This window comes from Corvus moneduloides, chromosome 1 (assembly GCF_009650955.1).
Source record: "Corvus moneduloides isolate bCorMon1 chromosome 1, bCorMon1.pri, whole genome shotgun sequence".
Classification (NCBI taxonomy): domain Eukaryota; kingdom Metazoa; phylum Chordata; class Aves; order Passeriformes; family Corvidae; genus Corvus; species Corvus moneduloides.
Genome location: NC_045476.1, coordinates 68,262,416 through 68,281,787, shown reverse-complemented (window position 1 = coordinate 68,281,787; position 19,372 = coordinate 68,262,416). Strand labels below are relative to the sequence as shown.

The 19,372-nt window shown below is 42.5% G+C and overlaps 1 protein-coding gene across 2 annotated transcripts in view; it reads right to left on the bottom strand.

The window, feature by feature from the left end:
• Nucleotides 1-6,899: 6,899 nt before the first annotated feature.
• Nucleotides 6,900-19,372, bottom strand: part of MBOAT1 (membrane bound O-acyltransferase domain containing 1) — a 56,895-nt gene continuing 44,422 nt past the window's right edge. For both annotated transcript variants that reach the window (XM_032114403.1, XM_032114414.1), the window contains 6 exons: nt 18,847-19,039; nt 16,037-16,140; nt 13,215-13,279; nt 11,760-11,892; nt 10,467-10,618; nt 6,900-8,735 (listed from right to left, as the gene is read on the bottom strand). In XM_032114403.1, the coding sequence (XP_031970294.1) occupies nt 8,603-8,735; nt 10,467-10,618; nt 11,760-11,892; nt 13,215-13,279; nt 16,037-16,140; nt 18,847-19,039 (780 nt within the window). In that variant the 3' untranslated portion in view covers nt 6,900-8,602. The remainder of the gene's footprint in view (nt 8,736-10,466; nt 10,619-11,759; nt 11,893-13,214; nt 13,280-16,036; nt 16,141-18,846; nt 19,040-19,372) is intronic.

Genomic DNA, 19,372 nt, shown 5'->3' with positions numbered 1-19,372 from the left:
CATCAGCTTTCAGCAGACCAACAGTGCACTCTCAGGGCATTTGGGGTTTGTCCTGTGAGGTGCCACCACATTTCAGGTGCTGTGGTTTCTCCAGAGTGAAGACGGTTAAGATTTCAGTTCTTGGTTTTGCTCTCTGAAAAGCTGCGGCTTGAATTAAGAGGTGTTTTTCTCAGATTTACTGGGGATGGGAATATGTTTCTGCCAGGTCTGTCTTCAGCTCCTCAGTGCAAATGAGCACCAAATCAAACTGCTCACGAGATTTTCACTACTAGTAAATTAAGAAATTTAAACATACCTAGGTGACTTTTAGGTTTACAACATGGGCAAAGGGGCATGTTAAGTATAAATTTCCCTAAATTTATTAATTAAAACACATATATTCACCTGTTATTTATTTTCTACATCAAGTCCAGAGCAGATGAGATTTGCATGGTTTGTGTCTCTGTGACAGTGGAAGTATGTTTGGTCTCTCTACAGTCTGGTTTTATAAGGCTTCATAAAGACATCCATATGTAAAGTAGTTGTATCCTAATTTGTATTTATGTTCTATGATAATGTTTGGACTGAGCTTCTAACAGAGGGGGAAAAAAAGAAGGGGGTAATGTTCAAAGGAATAGGACACTTTCCCCTAAATCAAAAGCAAGCAAACAAAACCAGAACAAACTTTGTGGCTAGATCCTTTATTTTGTTGCTTTTAAAATAGAGGAGGAACACTTTTTAAACTGGATATCCAGAATATTCTTCCAGCTCAGAAATATTTATCTCCTGACTTGCACTTTCTTGCAGCAGTCTCTGAATTCCTTTGAGCCATTAAAGGATTTTGTCCTCAAGTCATTCCCATTAGGGGAATATTCAGTTTAGAAACTTGCCTCCTTCTCAAGGTTCACATGTGAAATTCACAGTTAACATCCCTCCTCACTGAGTTTCAGGTCAGTGCCCTATCCACCGAAGAGAGAGAGAGATATTTAACAATTAAATAGTCCTCTAGGCTACATCCATACAAGGCAGTCCAGGAGTGCCTCCCAGCCCAGGGGTCTACGTGCTCTGACTCTTTTGACTCCATGATGGAATGGTGTCACCCTGCCTCTCCCCACACTCCCCTTCCCATAGGAAGGAAAATTCTCTCCAAGGGTCAGGAAGGACACACAGTGCCCTCCCGGTCCTCAGGGCAGGCAGCTGGGGTCTCTGGCCACAGAGTAGCTCTGCAGCTGAGCACTGCTGAAGAGCTGGAAACAAGCCCCAAAATTACCTCATGGTGTCTAAATACCTTGTGTATCTGAATCTGTCCATTGCTTCAGGCACCCAAGAAGTAGGAGCAACCTGAAAGGCAGGAGGATGTAAGGATATATTTATGCCTGTTCAAAAATGACACAGTTCTGCTTGTAGAAAGTGAGCTATTTTTCTGTTCTCAGGCTTTTGATATTAAGAATTAGCTATCCACTTCCCAGAAAACAGGGAATTAGTCTTTCCAGACTACGTGTTTAACAGAGAAGAAATGAATCTTCATGAGCTCAAGACATATTCCCTCTTCTTCTCTTAGCCCCTCACCCCCTGCCTCATATCTCTTCTATGCAGTTTTTCAAATAGTTTAATAATATTCACAGGGACATTAGATTAATTGGATTTTAATTCCAAATGACTGTGAAAGCAGAGAAGTGAGTCACCAGTCCATGCTAATGAGAAGATCTATTAAGGACCCTTCTCTGATAGACACATAGAGTAGGGTTATAAATATTTCATATTCAATTAATTGAATTTTGCCCCCTGTTATATGATGCTGCCCTGGAATGTTAATCAACTGGGACCAGAGAGAGAGGGAGAGAGGAAGAAAGAGGTGGGGAAAAAAACCTAAAAGAGAGTCTTTAAACAACATCAGAGCCATTCCCATCCTCAAATCCTCCCAGTTCACACAGCGCCCTGCACATCAGAGCAGAGGCTTTCATACAGACTGCATCTGGTTACACACAGTGGATAAATTAATGTTAATTAATCAGACAGTCATTTTATGGAGAATTGTGCGCAAAAGGTTATTCAAGCCCTGCTGCAAATAGATTTATAGGTATAATTGCCATGTTGAATGACCCTCTGTACATAGGCTCATTAAACTGGCCATCAGTCAAGAAGTCTAATTGAGAAAGGCCCATATCGTGCCGCTGGGACCAGGCGCTGGCTGCAAACAAATCCGCTCCACAGAAGCCAGCTCTCCAAAAGCCGCCAATAATGCCAGTTCCCATCCTCTGGGCACTTCTGCCACTGCCACTCCTGCCAGCTGAAATGCTGGGCAGGAAGGAGAGAGGAGATCTCCCGTGCCCATCATCGTGGCTTTACATCATTTGCAAAACACACCGGGGGACTGGGCGCAGCATGGAAATGGTTTTATTGACAGCTGCGCTTTCCAAATGCCGCTCTGGCCTTGGCAGCTGGGAGCAGCTTGGATGTGCAGGCTTCAAAGGCGCCAAGATCAGAAGGCGAATATAAAGACACTAAAGATTCTTGATGACATTTCATATTCCAAGAGCATCTCTTGATTTCATTGGGGTGGGGGGAACATGGAAGAGTCCAGGCTGGGAGCCGAAATGCCCAGGACTGGCAATCAGGCACAGACACATACCCCAAAAGCAGGGCAGCTCTTGAGGCTGCAGTCCTTCTCTCAGTGCCACCCAGGTCCTTCAGCTATGCTGTGGCAGACAATCATTCCCATGAGGGCTGTGTCCAGCCCTGTGGGTGCTGGGTCCAACATGGAGCCCTCCAAAACAGCAGACAAACCTTTCCACCCTCCCTGGCAGCAGACATGTGAAGCCATAGGCTGGCACTGTGAAAACTCACTTTTTGCTCCTTCTTGTGGCATGAGCTGCCTGCTCACAGTCAATATCTCTCTGCGCCTCCAGTCCCCACCTATGCAATTACTTGTTTGATGATTGCCCCTCATTTCACACGCCCTTATTTCACTGCACCCTGGTTTACATGCTGAGGGCTGCAGTTGCAGGAATTCTCTCTCTCACGCGTGGTATGGATCACACACGTGTTCCCAAAGTGGAGGAAAGGAGGAAGTACATGGCACCCCCACTACCCCAGAATGTCCTGGGCAGCCACTCACCAGACCAGCCGGAGGAGCCTCTGGGTGTCTGAAATGGGCTTTCTTTGTCCAAGCTGCTTCCCAATACACCTCCAGGGGAAACTGCACCATCTGCTCCACACTGGAAGGTGTCATTTAAGAGTACTTGGGGGGAAAAAAAACCACATCAGAGTAACAGACAGGTAAATCAATTTGAACATGTTCACATTATGTCTTCCAATACTCATGTTACTCACTTCTTTTGAGGTTGCCCTTATTAATGTATCAGCCTGATCAGATATAAAATGGCCACAAAACCCCATCTTTCTCAAACACAAATTGAAAATTAAAGCAGAAAAACTGAAGTGCAGTAATACACATCAAGGCAAGGATAAGTATGAACAAAAAGAAATCCATTTGTCTCAGATTAGTGACAATGTCACCATCTGAAGATGTTTCAGATCAAGAGGGATTTCCATCCCCGGACAAGGCAAGGGTTGCACAGCATGTCTGGGCTGTGGCAGCATTTCTCTTCATGCTGTCCCACCATGACTAGTTCAGCCTCGATGTGTTCCACACTGTTTTTCCAGTACTGGTGGGCACAGTATTTACCTGTAGGCATCTGACAGAAGGATCAGGAAAACTGACTGCGAGTATGATATGCTCCCAATCAGCTGCCTGCCACTGATGTCAGGGCTTCAGACGCCAGCTGCACAGCCCCTCATCCGGGTGCACAGGGAGACATGCTCCAGTAGAACAGCCTCCAGGCAAGCCTGGGGACTCACTTTCAGAGCTGCTCTATGGATGGATGATAAATTGGGTACCAAGGGCACTCCCAGGGCACTTCTCAGAACTGATTTTCCCCCATCCTGTGGTCCCCTTCCAAAGACCACATTTGAGTCAGGTGAACGAAAGCGTACCCCAAGTTCTTAAGGCATATAAACACCATTTCTTCTATGAACAAAGCAGCATTTCTTCCTGTGATAACAGGGGTTTCCCCCAATTTATCTGAGGTCTTCAATTTCTCCCATTCTCTTGCCCCAAAGCAGCACACCTGTGTTACCACAGACGTGAAATCCACCAGCTGCCTGGCAGTTTGGACGTCTGTGCTGCTGCAAAACCCTTCGCCTTTGCAGTGCCCCCACTCGGCACGGGAGGAGAATCTTCTCTCGAGTGCTCGCCCACAGAGGGCACCACTCGTAAATGTATCTGAGTAAAGGTGCTGCCACTTCACGTCTCACCAGCCCAAATCCAAATCCTTCATGCATATCATCACCGTCGTCTCCGGGAAGAATAGGAGCAGCAGGCCGATGGCGCACAAAGGGAGAGGTTTTTAAAGCGCACTGTGCATTCGCGCTCATGCTGAGATGCCAGGCAAGGCTTCTTCCCCTTCTGCATCGCAGTGGAACGCCTCTAGCCCCTGAGAGCTGAACTGCAACCGCTCAGTGACATAAGGAAAGGGAATGGTACCTCAAAGGATAGCTGATGTTTCCATATGCAACCATGCACGTCACTTCATCTTGGGCAAGGATGAGGAGACACACACGCTCCTCCTCTGTCCACAGCAGGTGGACTATAGGGATTCTACTCTTGAATGTTAAAGACAAGTTTTTATTTACTACTGCAGTGAGTAGATAATTTTTCTGAAGTCCTCAGTTCAGGGTTAAGAAGATAAAGGGTTTAAATATAAGAGTCACTAACCTCACTGATAGGAATTTTGCCCCTAATCTTCCTTGGGTGTTGGGATTTAAACCTGTGTTTCTATGAAAGACCTTCCTTAGATCTGGTTTGCTGAGCCTGCTTTTACATGTGTAGAGAGGTAAGTGCAGCTTTATGCAAACACCTACCAACAGAATAAAAATCTACAGAATTCTCACCCACCTACTTCATTTTAAGTGATACAAAAATCCCAGCTATGTGCAATGTATGCACACAAAACAGAGCAGCCAAAGAGGGAGAAAAAATATCTTCCCACCTTGTATCCCACTTCTGTGCTGCCTCCATTGCTTGGCAAGCTCCAAGTGGACATGCAGTAACATAGTTTAGGCGGGGGACAGCTTACAGGACAGTAAAAACATACATTGTGCATTCAGTTCACTAAAGAAATAGCTGAGCTGTTGCTTCTTTAAATACCAGACCCATACTTAAGTTGAAATAAAGTTCTACTCTTCATTCAGTTTTCTCTTCCAAGTGCATCTCAGCTTCTAGTTTAGAAAAATCAAAATATGCTGAAAAATAGCAGCTAGAATTTGCCTTCAGTCCAAAGGGGTGATGGTGGTGGTGTCTTTTTGGTATTCTCTTATTTAAAATCAACCTTTGTCCACCCAGTACAATCTTTCTCATTTCTGTCTGAAAGTCCTGTATTTCTCTTATAAGCCATGAAGATTGTTGTTCTCTTCAGAATCTCTTTAGAAGCTCTGGAGCTTTTTGCAGCACTAAGAACCCAGAGAGGGATTAGAAACTAATAACATGTTGGTAATCACCATCATGTATTTTAATCACTGAAGCACACTCTCAAATTACACTAGAATTAGAATTACCAGAATTCACCTTCCTGACATCACCCTTTTCTAACCTGAATTTCTACTTTGGCTCTTTGAGTTACATACTCCTGTGCAAAGTAGATGCACATTACTAGCACAAGTCTCCTCTAAATAGCAGTGGCTGTTTGCAGTCTTTCTATAAAACAAAGTATCATCCCCCTGAGAAGAAGAAAAGGGGAGGAAGGCTCAATACAATATATTGATCAAGGTAACCTAAAAGCTAACAGCCTTTTTTTCAAAGGAATATTTCATAGCTATTTAAATCCATTCTGTTAATTGCAGGACTGCCGCATTTGCCTAGGTATGCTGCCTAGTCCACAGTAACACAGTACAGCAAGGATTTTAGATTTTCTTTTTTTCCACCCAGCTTTAAGACTAATTTAACCAGCAAGTTTCCCTGCAACTGCAATGTTTCAAAAAGCCAGTTTCAATTTCGGTTCACATAACATCACATTAAGTCTGTAGGACCGGTTCTCTTTGATTCCCAGGGTGCCTGTTTGCACAGAGAGGTTCAGGCTGAGAAGACAACATGACAGCAGAGTAAGAGTTTGCTCGCTAGCCTTGCCATTATAGGAGCTGAAACTACAACATAACTCATTGGCATTACCTATAAGCAAGTTTTGCTTGGGGAAACACTAGGAGAGAAACCCCACTGATCATACGTGGCCTCTCTTGAACATACACAGCTCAGGAAGGACTGCAGAGCAGGGCACAAGCCATGCAGGCAGATCTCAGGGCACAGAGCAGCAGGTACACACCCACAAGCCCCTTTGAGAGCACTTATTTTCCAAAGCAGGTGCTAAGGCCAACCTGCTGTGCACATTTGCCTTCCACAGTTTTGCCGAAGCCCAGAGTTGATATGAATTTTGCTGGCTCTGCCAGAGCTCACACTGATTCTTTCATGTCTGGGAGGCAATCGCAGGCTGGCTTCAGCCCACAGGATTCCAGGGCCAGTAGCACCCAAGTCCCCATCCCTTTCTGGGAATGCACCCTGGCTCCCTCACACAGGAAACAAGGATGGCACAGCCAGACCTCAAGGGAAACATTAGACGCCTAAGATGCCACTGAGCCTGGTACCACAAGAAGAACACACGCATGAGGACCGGCAAAGGTAAGGGCAAAGCTGCCACAAAAACAGACAGGGGTCACCTTGTCTCTGTTTCAGCAGGAGCAGGATGGAAAGCTCAGCTGCTGTGCAAAATCCAGCAGACCTGAACATCTTCCCTCACAAGCATGAGAGATTTCACCCACCCACTCACCCATTTTCACATTAGACGTCAGTGATCAATAATGCCAGGCAGTGACACAAAGCAAATTGTTTATTCAGATCAATCTTTTAATCCCATCTTGCCCTTTAGAATAAATTAGCAAATAAACTCTTCCATGAACTATGCTCTAAATCATGATGTGGTCACAGGACAAAAATGCCCCACCAAGAGAAAAAAAATCACTTTTTTTGGAACTTCTGTTGGTTCATTGATTTGTTTTTTCTCAAAACATTAGGATTCTGCAAAATTTTAATCTGACACAAAAATCAGAACGCAGTAAACAGCAGATTCTTTGCTCAATCACACATTAGTTAAATGTTGATAAAGCAATACCAATACTTTACCAAGGGAACTGCTTCTATAAAATCCTGATAAAACCATTCCTGGAAAGCACTTTTAAAAAATGTTTTAGTTGGTTTTGATGTGTGGTACCAGTCTACTTTACTGGAGTAAGTGGATTTAAGAAAAAAGATAATAAAAAACCCTGACAGAGCATTTTGCAGCAGGTTATCTCAATGCACAACAAGCACTTAGGAATTAAGCCTCAAAACATCCCTGTAAGTCAAGGACTTTACAAGCAGGGAAACTTGCATCAACAGTTAAGTCAGATGTCAAGATCATACAAGGACTCAGTCTTGACTCTTGTGGTGATCATATCACATCACAATATTTTGTAGAGAATGATTTATTATGACTGTGATAATTACTGTTCAGGTTTCCTATTAGTGTTATCTGCTGGAATGTAACACCTCCATAAGATGGGATGGTTTTCAGTAGAACAGTCTGATTCACTACAAAGCTATTTCAGATTTAACCCATAACTGCAAGCTTTAAAACACTAACCCTGAATGGCTCCTCACTTATTTTGATACCAAAAAGGAAGTGCTGTGTCACTCTAAGACTACAAAGTAAGGCTGATGTAGCAATGAGCACCAGCTGCGTCATTAGAGAAGGACAACTCTACAGACCGCAGGCTGTATGTCCCTTCTTTTACTCTAGATTGAGTTCCCCCTTCTGCCTTTTGTTTTTCTTTTACTTGGCTTTAAATTTTGGCTTAGCCAGTTACCAGACACCGATTCCCAAGGGACTTGTCTCGCCCTCATCACCAGCAGGTGTTACACTGAAGGATGTGAAGTACCTTTGCTGCCCAGCTCAGGCTGCAGTCCCTGCTCTGGGGATTGCCGGGGAAAGCCCAGCTCCCCCTTCCCCCTGCTGGGGCACGAGTCAGCACCAGCACCTTGAGCAACCCCACGCCTGTTGTCTTCTACTTGCACCATCTCTCTCCATAACCAAGAGATGAAAAGTCTCTCCTGCCAGCTGCCCACAGCGCCAGGCTATCAGGAAGCTGGTCCAACTCTTTAGTAGCTGCTTTCTGTCCCTCCCTCTAATCACAAGATTATTTGTTGATTAATAGTTGTGTATTTCTGTAAAAGAGAAAAAATGCCTCTCTGTGAAAAAGTTTAAATATATAAAAACACTTCATAAAAATATTTATTATAAAAATGAAATGCCCCATGAGCCTGTAAACATTGCCTGTAAAATCTCCATTAACTGGAATAATTTGAAATACAGTCATTCAGGCTCTTCTCTGCCCTCTCTAGTAAGATTTTAAGATAGCCAACAGAAATGCCACTTGTCTTGTACTTCGATCCTCCTGCAACCCATTTTTCTTCTTATTTGTTTGTTTACAATACAACAGTTTGATTTCCCAACACTGGCAGTTTTCTTTGGAGGCATCATTTGTCTTTGCTTTTAATAGAGTTCAGCATGGCCTGATTCTGAGCTCTTCTTACAGAGTGGGTTTGAGGTCTGGTTGGTAACAGGAGCAACACCAGGATGCTTAGAATGTGCATGTGAAAATACACAGACCTGGGAACAAAAGCAGAAAGAGAATATTATATTTTTCTTGGGAATAACATGAATTGTGCAGCCCCAACATGCAGAACTTAGTGCTAAGGGATGAATGCAGAATTTACGAACCTGACCTAGAAAGCACAAAAGTACACCCTTGAATTTCACACAGTCTCGGAATATGGTGTCTGCTGGCATGGATGAAAATGCTGCTGTGGATGATAATGAGTCAAGGAAACCATCAGCAAACCCTAGAATCCAAAGTCTGACAGCTCAAATAAACCCATGTAATTCAACCCCAGACTTATTCAGCCCATCTCTCTTTTAATGTTAGAGTATACAGGGCTATATTCTGAAGAAATGCCCTTCATGCTTCAAAAAAATTTTTGAAAGTGACAGAAAGAAAAAAATTCAATCAAAGTGCTGAGATCTGAAATAAATCAAAGCACTCAGCTTTTAACTGGAGAAGGTCAGGTAATGATGTTTACAGAAGGCTTGCATTTTTGAAGGTAACTGCTCAGAGATATCTGCATTTGGTATGTTTCTAAACATCAAATATTTTTATTTCAAATAACTCAGTATACACAAGGTTTAAGAGAAATAAAAATTACTTAAACCAAATAGATGAGGTTCTGGCAGCTTGGGGAAGACAACATTTGGGAGCAGTATGGTCCAGCTGTTAAACATAGCAATGCACATTTCTGTGGTCTCATTTATACTTCTTACCATAGCTCTTAATATCCTTGTAAGGTGCTTAAGCCACTGCTTGTGGTGTGAAGTGCTCCAAAAATTCACGCCCTAATCCAAAAGCATAACATTTCCTTGCTTACAAGTCTCTAAGTTTAAATGTTAACTATGTTCAAAGTCACCAGGGCAAAATTATTAAGAAATGAAGCTAAGAAAGATTTGGAGTAACTTTTACATGGTAGGTTTTCTGTGTTGAAATCAAATGTTTTAAGAAACGGGAATAGAAAGTGTCGAAATTCAACCTACTCCAAACCGACAGCAGCTATCTTGACTACCAGTTTTGTGTCTTTTATGTTGGAGGAGGGAATTGTCTTTCTTTTGAACCAAAAGCTATTACTCTCTATTGACAGTACAATGAAAGAAAAGTAAGGCAATGTACTCCAGTCTCCCTTTTCTTATTATTTTCTCAATTTCTCTATTTCAACTTGGTTTTAGTAGAACACATTCAATGTGCTCTGCAACACCAGTGTTTTCTTATTTTCAAGGAGTCCGGGGAAGTACTCACTTTGTAAGAAAAGAAGCAAACTTTCACAATGAAAAGCATACTCATTTCAAGGAGCAGTGCTCTGCCAGGAGCCCTCCACGTCTCCTGCTGATCGATCACACCTCCTGAATGCAATGTAACTGAATGTTATACGCATTCAGTAGCTGGAAGCCTGGTCTTTGCTCAGCACCTCCTTCCTACTGCCAGCTCACGTTATTCTTAACCTCTTCAGCCTTGGTTACTGCTAATGGTTGAGAACGAGCTGTTTTGCAAATGGAAACTGAGTATATGACAGGTCATGTAAGGACACAGAATGAGAACAACCAAAGTGCTCAGCCTTGGCATTGTTAAAATCTCATTACGTTACAGGAGTACAAAAATCACCCCTTATACTTTAGCAAACATCCTGTCTGAACTTTCAAATTTGATGAAACGCTAACTGCCTTTCCATGTGGTTTGGGTTATTTAACAAAAGTCTATGCCACCCTGGAGAATAAAGCCAAGGGAAGAGGACTTACTTGTAAAACTTAATGGTGGGCTCCACAGCCAGCATAACGAAGGGTGCCACAGTGTAGCACACAGCCAGCTGAGTGACTGCCCAGGTAACAACGTCGTAGGCTATCTTCAGAGGCACTGACGAGAGGAAGTAATGTCTGCAGTTGTTTCTTATCTGCAGGTCAGGGAAAAGTTAACAGAAAATTATATAAATTCATTTCTTAGGCAAAGTCACATGGACACGTTGCAGTGCATGACTCTCTGCTTACCATCAGCATTAGTATCACAGGAAGGTTTATTCACCAGTTACAAAGCACTGAGAGCAGGAATACAGAAGTGTATGGACTGGCATATTCAAGATCTCATAGTCAACCAGTGGCAAACAGAGAAGTGGCCCCCCAGTTTACTCTGTCATGACCACAGGAGCAGACTGTCTCATTCTGGGTGTCTGGCACATTATTTTTTGGGAGGACTGGTTATCAGCAGTAAAACAAAGCTACTTTAAATGGACAAATAAATGCTTATACCTACAAGTGTGTGCTGTTCCCTAGAGATTTTAGGTTAGTTTCACATCTGTGAAATCCTCATAAATGAGAGGCAAAGCACATGTTCAGCAGCCTGCTCTAGCAAGAGTGGTTAATAATGGTCACTAGTTTAATTCACCTTTCAGATTGACCTGGTTATTGATCCATAGTCAAACTCCAAAAGACAATAGTGGTGCTTCCCAGCCCTGCACAAGTGGCTGGTTCAGCCTGAAAGATCAGCAGCGATAAATTTAACAACACTGAGACATGAACCCTGTTCTGTCTTTGGTGACTCTACACAAAATAAGGCCCATAAACACAGAGATCATTTTACTGCATCAATTGCATCCACATAAATTGTTCAAGTTCAAGTTTGGGCTAATGCTCAACCCACAGCAACTTCTTGTGTAAGACTGGGCCCAGAGTTAATTACAAGCCAGCATACAGGCAACATGACCCAGCAGAAGTCTGGAATCCAACATGACCTTGAATCCCAAGCTAATTTGACTGCATGGACATAGCTGGTGGCACTCCTAACTGTGTATCCTCAATCAGCATTTCCTCTGACAGCCAGGGACAGCAGTGCATCACGTCCAGAATTGGTGCTGGTTCTAACTGCTGGGTACTTTGCAATTAGCATCAATACAGAACACAGTTTCAGCAAAAGCAAGCCTGCAAAGGCATGAAAGAGGGCTCACAGCAGGGACAAGCTGCTTGACCATGTGAGGGTGCAGCTGACAGCTGGATAGTGTCTAGCACAGGCCTTAGAGGAGAACAATGAAAGGTACATACTGCTCTGGCTGCGAGTGTGATAAGGATTCCAGTGAGAAACGTAAAATAATATCCAGGATAGATACCATGCCACAGGGCCGACAGGATAAATGTTAAAGCCGTAGGGTACCAGGGAGCTCTGTCATAGCAGACACTGCAAAAATGAAAACAAAACAGAAGAGGCTGAACAATGGCCACTGCACTTGAAATCCTTCTGTTTCTAAGGTCTTACTCTGTGTTCTCAGCAGTCTTATCATGGCTCAGTTACCGACTAGGGCATGAGGCACTCCCCCTTCATTTAAATGGAGGTTTAGATGGAATAAGGAAGCATGCTTATATGCAAATGAGTATCCAAAGAGTGCCTGTACAAATATTTCTGGTGCTCAAGGCATTTAAATAAATAATGGAATAAAGGGCAGGCAAGACTTCATTCACCTTTACATCTCTATCTGGAATCATACATTACCCTTCCAAACTCTGATGACAGATCAAGAGCAAGTTGAAAGACAAAGAGATGTGACCCCACCCTTCACTCCAGTGAACAGAGCTATTTTTAGGCACAGTTATCTGGCAGATGCTAGGAACAACAGGGAGTGCCATAAACTATTGCAAAACAGGGGATTCCAGCTAACTTTAGCAGCAAAAATCTTACTCCCAAGATGCAAGGATAACAGTTCAAGAAAACAACACCCAGTCTATTTGGCAATCTGAAGTTTAAATCAAATGCTGTGTTCCAAAGAAACGAGTCAAGATAATGCATTTCTTACCAGGAATCATTTGAATAATGAAAAACAGTAGCCATTGACTTTTAAGATGTATAGATTTAACACCATTATAGCTACAATAACCACAATAAATCTGAGCCTGCATTTCAGACACATGTTGACTGTATGTTGAGCTTTAATCACACCAGAACGCGAAATGAGTAATGAGACACAGTCCAATCTATAAAATTTGGACATATGCTAGTATTCATAATATGTGCCTTAACAGTCACAGGTTAAAATCAGATCATCTCAGTGCTACAAGTCTCTTCCCCATATCCTAAAAAAGGACTCCGTGGGAAGCATCTTTGGGTAACTCCAAACCAGACTACACCGGGGCTCTGATGATTTTGACCTTATTTCTCACTGAATTTTGAGATCCCAGTGACACAGCAAGACTCACCTCTGCATGGGAAACATAACAATACAGGAAAGAGAGGGATAAAACAAAATGCTATTACTTTCTATTATGGAAGATTTGAACAGTTCATTTATGACTTTGCTGCTCATATATAAAATAGGAGCATTTTACACTTGGCAGCAATAAAACTTTACAGCACCAAATACCCTTGTATTGCACCAACTGCTACAGACACAGGAAACAAAGAAAGAACAAGAGGCTATACATTTATGAGAGCCACCAGTCAGCGTTTTTCCAGGCCATGTAGAGCTTTTGGATCTCACAAGCATGTTACTGTTTCATTACTCTTACCGTTTCAGCCAGGCAGCTGTCTGAATGTTCCAGTTTTCAATGTACATTTTAAAACTTGTCGCAGTCTAAGAAAGAAGTTCACATGAAATGTTAGCAATGAAGCTTGTAAAATACCACTTGCATTTTAAATTAGTGAGGAGGTACATGGAAAATATTAATTCTAGAAGCTAACTTTTATGAAGACTGTGCCACAATCTACCATTACACTAATATGACTTGGGAGGGACATTAACTAGGCTGATGGCTCACCACTAACACTTGGCACTTGCTCTAAAATCTCACTTTGTTTCATATAATTAAGTACAGTGTTTGGTTACTTTCAAATGGGAAATGTGAGCAGCTTTCTTGTTTTACATGCTTGGCCTTCCTTTCAGTTCATAAACAGCTTTATTTCTGGAAGAGATAGCTTGCCACCCATTATGCAATCTGGACTCCCCTACAGTACTACTAACACAAAGTGTTATTACAAAAAAAAGACATTTGTTGTTATTATTATTATTGTTATTATTATTATTACTATTTGGAGAAGGAAGGGGGAAGACTGAAAAACATGGTCAAAAAAAAATTAGGATTAAATTTAGAAGCCAATTCTCAGCTCACTGCTAAGCTTGAGAAACCAGAGTAGACTCCAGGATCCTGAGAGAACCACCCATATCTCCTCCTCTGAGTTCCCTCAGCTTTAGGGGACTGATGGACTCTGCTGTTCAGCATCGGTTCCCCTACTGCTGATCAACTTCACCTCCCAAGTCCACCTTGGTTCCTCACCTGCTGGCAGAAACCTCCAAGGACACCCTCGCCAAGCGGGGACATGATTCAGTGGCACCACACTATTTTGCTGTATCAGCTGAAGGCAAGGGCACACTGAAGAAATGGATTAAGGGCAAAGGCTTCCAAGGGGAATGTGCACATATCTTTGAAGTTCCATACAGAATCCTTAAAGCTAGCATTTAATCTTCTGCGTTTAAGGAGTTAAAATGATTAGCAATTCCCAGTGCAGCACCACCACATTTTAATTGCATTACTGCACCAAGAGAAGCCAAGAAAAATACTATTTCTCTTCCAACTAATATTGTCACTCTCTTTTGGCCTCCTTTAAGTTCCCCTGTTACATTACCAAGAGAGGAGGTAGTTGCTGGCTGTCAAAACAAGCTGGCTGCCAAGGCTTTCAAGTCCCCCACTTGTGCTTAGCCCCTGTCACGTTTTAAGGCCCGCACAACTCCTTCCATGTGCTTATCTTTACTACAGATCAGACAGTCACATTTAGCACTCAAGTTCACAACTCTGATGTAAATTCACACATGCAGGTGGCTATACCTGCTGAACATACAGACTGTATCTGTACAATCACACTTAAACTCCCAGCATTGCTGCTGGCACATAAAGTGATGGTTCAAGGCTTATCCAAAGGCATGGTCTCTGTAGCCTCTCTTTCTCATTGCACGCATGATCAAATCAGACAGCACTCTATTTTATGCTCTTGGAAACAATTTCTGATCTCTGTTGCCCATGTGACCAGTAAAGGAAGGAAGCTTTGAGAGGCCATCAGTTCTGTGGGTAGAGAGGAGCAAAGGCTCCTGTTTCCTTCATTTGGCTTGACTAAAGAACACTGCTTGCATTTTACTTTACTTCTTCAAACAGAAGTTCCCTCAGCCCAAGTAAGAATCATCTCCTGCCCCATAACTGAATCAGATATAGATTCAAGATCTCAGAGTGGTATGTAGGGTGCTGCTGTCATCAAAAATTGTAAAGGATTTCTGGGCTGTGTATCCGTACTCATCAAGGAGAGATGTACACTGAAGATTAATTATGAGTAAAAAGGAAAAAGAGAAAGAATGTTGAAAAACAGGGAATGTATAATGATACTTCCAATTTTGGCATCTTCAATGAAGAATTACAGGGGCTCTTTCATTTTTGAGAAGAGCTATTACAGCACATTCACTTAGTCACAGATTGTTCAGCAATAAAGCAGTCAACTTATTTTCATCTGTGATTACTTTTAAAATCATAACTAGAGAATTACAGAGGGAAGCTCCTCTATTTCTAAAGAAACCTTTAGAAAGCAGCCTCAGACATATAAATATTTTCACATCTCACTGGCATTCACAAAATATTCTTGAGGGCAAACAAATTATATTGGCCATCTTTCGCATTAAAGACACAAACATGAATAGTTTTCAAAAGGTTTATGGATCTTAAAAGTATACTGCAGTCACAAGGAAGGAGTGACAGATGTTTTGAGAAAGTCTGGCTTGCTACATGGTGCTCTAGATCAGCACCCATCTAAGTTCTGTGTGCCCCTGTCAGCGCCCATTCAGGTTGCTTGCTTTGTACCTGTTATGTCTCCTACCCTCACTTTTCTTCAAGTACAAGAGGCAGTTCAGCCCTTGCACGTGTCTGTGCGACTCATGGCAGCCTCTTTCACTACCACCACTCATCTCAACTGAGCTACAAAAGTGAAAGATTGTTAGAAGTAAATAAACAGAATACACCACAGATGGTGAAGAATCATAGCTGTGAACAATTTACTGACCCACTGAGCTCAGCCACGATCTACAGTAATTGACTGCTCATTTATTAGATATCTGATGTAATTATTTATTAGCTCTCACTAAACTGTTTAGAAATACAACCTGAATACAGAGCGTGAGGAAGCCTGTGAGACAGATGCATTTTATCTGTCCAACAGATAAAATACAAAACGTCTTCATGCTAAAGAGGAGCAGCCTGGTAGCATAGATTTATTTTCCTTTCAGTAAAGCCTCTACCCATTATCATGCTCATTTCTGTATAATTATGCCAATGCAGCCACTCCTTTATCTCACCTCAATGTTCCAGATATTCAAATTGGACAACAGGTCCCAGCGGAAAGTGCCTCTCTCATCAACTCCACTGAATCCATAACCAGCTGCATTGTTGACTGCATCTGCTGCAAAGTCAAAGCAAAACAGGTCAAAATCAGACTGCTGGAAGAGACATTTTTCTTACAAGTCAGTATGGCACTAAACAAACATTCAAACCAGCTTTGTAGGATTTAGCAACCTCTCTTTCTAGGAGAAGCTGCTTCCTTACAAAGGGGCGTTACTGTAAAGCTACACGAGTCATTTCCGCAAGAGGAAAGACTAGCTACTCCTTGTGCAGAAGAAATAAAATAATAAAATTACAATGACTAGAAATCACTTTTCCTATCATTTGGCCTTTATTATTCATCTGAGATAGATATTGCCATAAAATGAAAGAGCATTTTCCTCAAAAGGGCACCTGGATGTCACAGCATTTTCTAGAATTCAAAAAAAACTTAGTATCTCAAAGATATGTTTACTATTTCTATTAAGGGTTCCAACATGGCTGTGTTAATTAAGACTGTCATTCAGAATTCTGCAGACAAAGCCTTTTGCTAATCCTGTTTCTGAGTGTCTCACTAAAGTGCCTCACCATGTCTATGAAAAAAATACTGAGTAACTTCAGTTACACACTTGGCTACTTTAAAGCAAGTAAAAGCTTGGATAACAGTAGGCATTACACACCTCCCCTCTCAGAATGCCTGGGAGTCACCTCATCACTGGGTCTCAAGATTCTGATTTCAGTGTGCCCCTGTTAAAAATACCTTATTGAAGTACCAAGAAAACAGAAAGGAGGATTCATTATTGTCTCTGGATCACTAGTTGCAGCCGACACTGAGGATCATTGGAAGAAAAAGGGAAGTGCAAATCCAGGTAAGGGTTTTCCTTCTGGGTCATTTACAAAATACAAGCCTGGTTTATGCTTTAAAAAGGTTGGCATTTCTTCCCCAAGAATGAAAACTGATTTTACTTTGTAAATGCTGTGAGTACAGGCACAAGCTCATGGAGAAGCCCTAATGCACAAAACTAGGGAGGGAACCTAATTATAAGCAACAAGACTAACAATAAATAAATAAACAAATGAGCAACCTCCTCTAACCTGAAACTTTCTGTTTTGTTTTCCACTTTCCTAAATGAGAAAGATTTTACTGATGGAAAGAATGCTCTCCATGTTTTTAATTCTCTCCCTGATTAAAAAACCCCCAAACAATAAAAAATAACCCTGCCTGAAGTTGGCCCACAGGATCCTGCCCAATCTCAGAGAGTGGAGCTGTGCACAACCATCACCCCAGAGCAGTGGACTCCTGGACTTGCTCCTCCTTGCTCCAACGGTTGCAGGGACCAACTAACTGGTGTTTCTTTGCCAAAAACAAGAAACCAGGAATCATGGGATGAGCAATAATTATATAGCAAACCCCTTGGCCTTTTTCTTCCCAGGCTGCTGTCTGCAGAGCAGGTGTGAAGCACAGAAAGATCACAACTGTGCACCTTCAAACTGCTCATAAAACCCAAATCTCCACAAGCTCCACAGGGCTTCAATTCCCTGCAGATTTGAACAGCTCTGGCTGTGTATGGCTTTCACAGCTCCTTGGAGGGAGGCACTGAGACCCAAAGTGGTTTCACTGACAGCTCGGAGCTAGGTTTGCAGTCGTGTTCCCAGGACTACCGTTAATGCAGCAAGAAGCTGAACTTTCTTTCCATGGATCTGGAGGAATCCCAATGCAGCTCCCACACAATAGTGTGCCTGTCCTGTCCTGGGGACAGGAAGCATTTATCGGCCGTTTCAGCAGGCGCTTTTGTAATGCTCTGGGCCATGCCACCGGGAGCAAAACTGGGAAAGGATAAAGTGCCTGCTGTTCTGCAGCCTGTGTTTGGGATGTGAACAGAGGAGGCCTCACCCTCCACTATGCAGTGCATACTTTTCCCCAAACGCCTCATTTGTAAAACATTTCTACAGCCTCTACAGCTTGGTCTTGTCACAAATGCAAATTCAGGTTATCTCTTTAATAATGGACTTCCAGTTAACTATAATGCCAGAAAAAACAGAGGCAACAATTTAAAACTGGATCCCACAAAAATAAGTTTTTGAGCAAGCCATTCTTTATCTCAAAGCCTTTCCCATCCCACACATGCCAGTCCTGGCTGCTTTCCCTGGATCTGACAGTTTTATTCCCAGCAGTTTAATCACAGCCTTGCAATGAATCTCCCTGGCTATTTCCATCCCATCTCAGTGACACCCTGCTCAGCTTCAGGTATATGCATTGCTTGCTGGACTTCCAGGATCTCCCCTACACATAATGTCTTGTAATACCAGCAAAAAAATCCAGGATATTTTCAGCCTTGCCTAAAGGACTTGACTCCTCACACACAGATATGAAAGGTGACTTGTAAAAGGAAGAAGGTAAAATGCAATAAGATTATTTTTTCCACCAGTCTAGCTGGCTCCTAAAAAAATCTGCTTCTCTCTTTAGTGAGCCCTCTTCCTTCTCCTCTCCTTTTTCCTTGCAGAGGTTTTGGTCCTAACATTTCCTTTGCTCCCCATGGTTCTCCAACCTCTTCTCTGGGCCGCTCAAAGCCAAGGTGCATACAGAACCCCACAGTGCTTTAGAGGCAAAGCCTAGCATCAGCCCCCAAACAAGCACAGGGTCCACTGCCTAAAGGAACATATCTCCCACAAGAACTCCAGGTCTAGGGACAATTTTATTTCCCCCCCAACCCTGGATTTCAGGTCCCCTCCCCCATTTAGGAACTTATTTGCTACACACAAAAGTACATGATGTAGCCAGCCTTACCCAACGTCCATGCAAAATAATACTTTGGTTTTGCTGCCTGTGTTACAACATACAGGTAACCAAGTCTTGAGAAGAAGGGAGTTTTATCAAGAAACTCGTTATCAATAATATATGCCATAGGAAAGTTCTTGGTAAGCGTCAAGAATAAAATGAGAGATACTAGTGTGATACACAGCTTGTACATCACTGCTCCCTGAAAAACACAAACAATGAAACATTCATTAGAAACGTTTGCTTAAGGGGAAGAACAAGGCAGCGCTCATGACATACACAAACAGTGGGCTTCAAGAATCATTAAAGTTACTGGTGACAAAGTTGATACTAATTAATTTAGAAGAGGTGACCAAGAAAAGGCCAGAGTCACAGCTTTAGTTTAGTTTGGTTTACTGAACTACCTATAGATAGGAAGGACAACGACAAGTCAAAATCAGTGATGAACTTCATGGCAGACTCCACATCAGTGTGCAGAGATTCTAAAATGAGAAAGGAAACAAGCAAGCCCTACAGTGGAAAGCAGAAATCATCT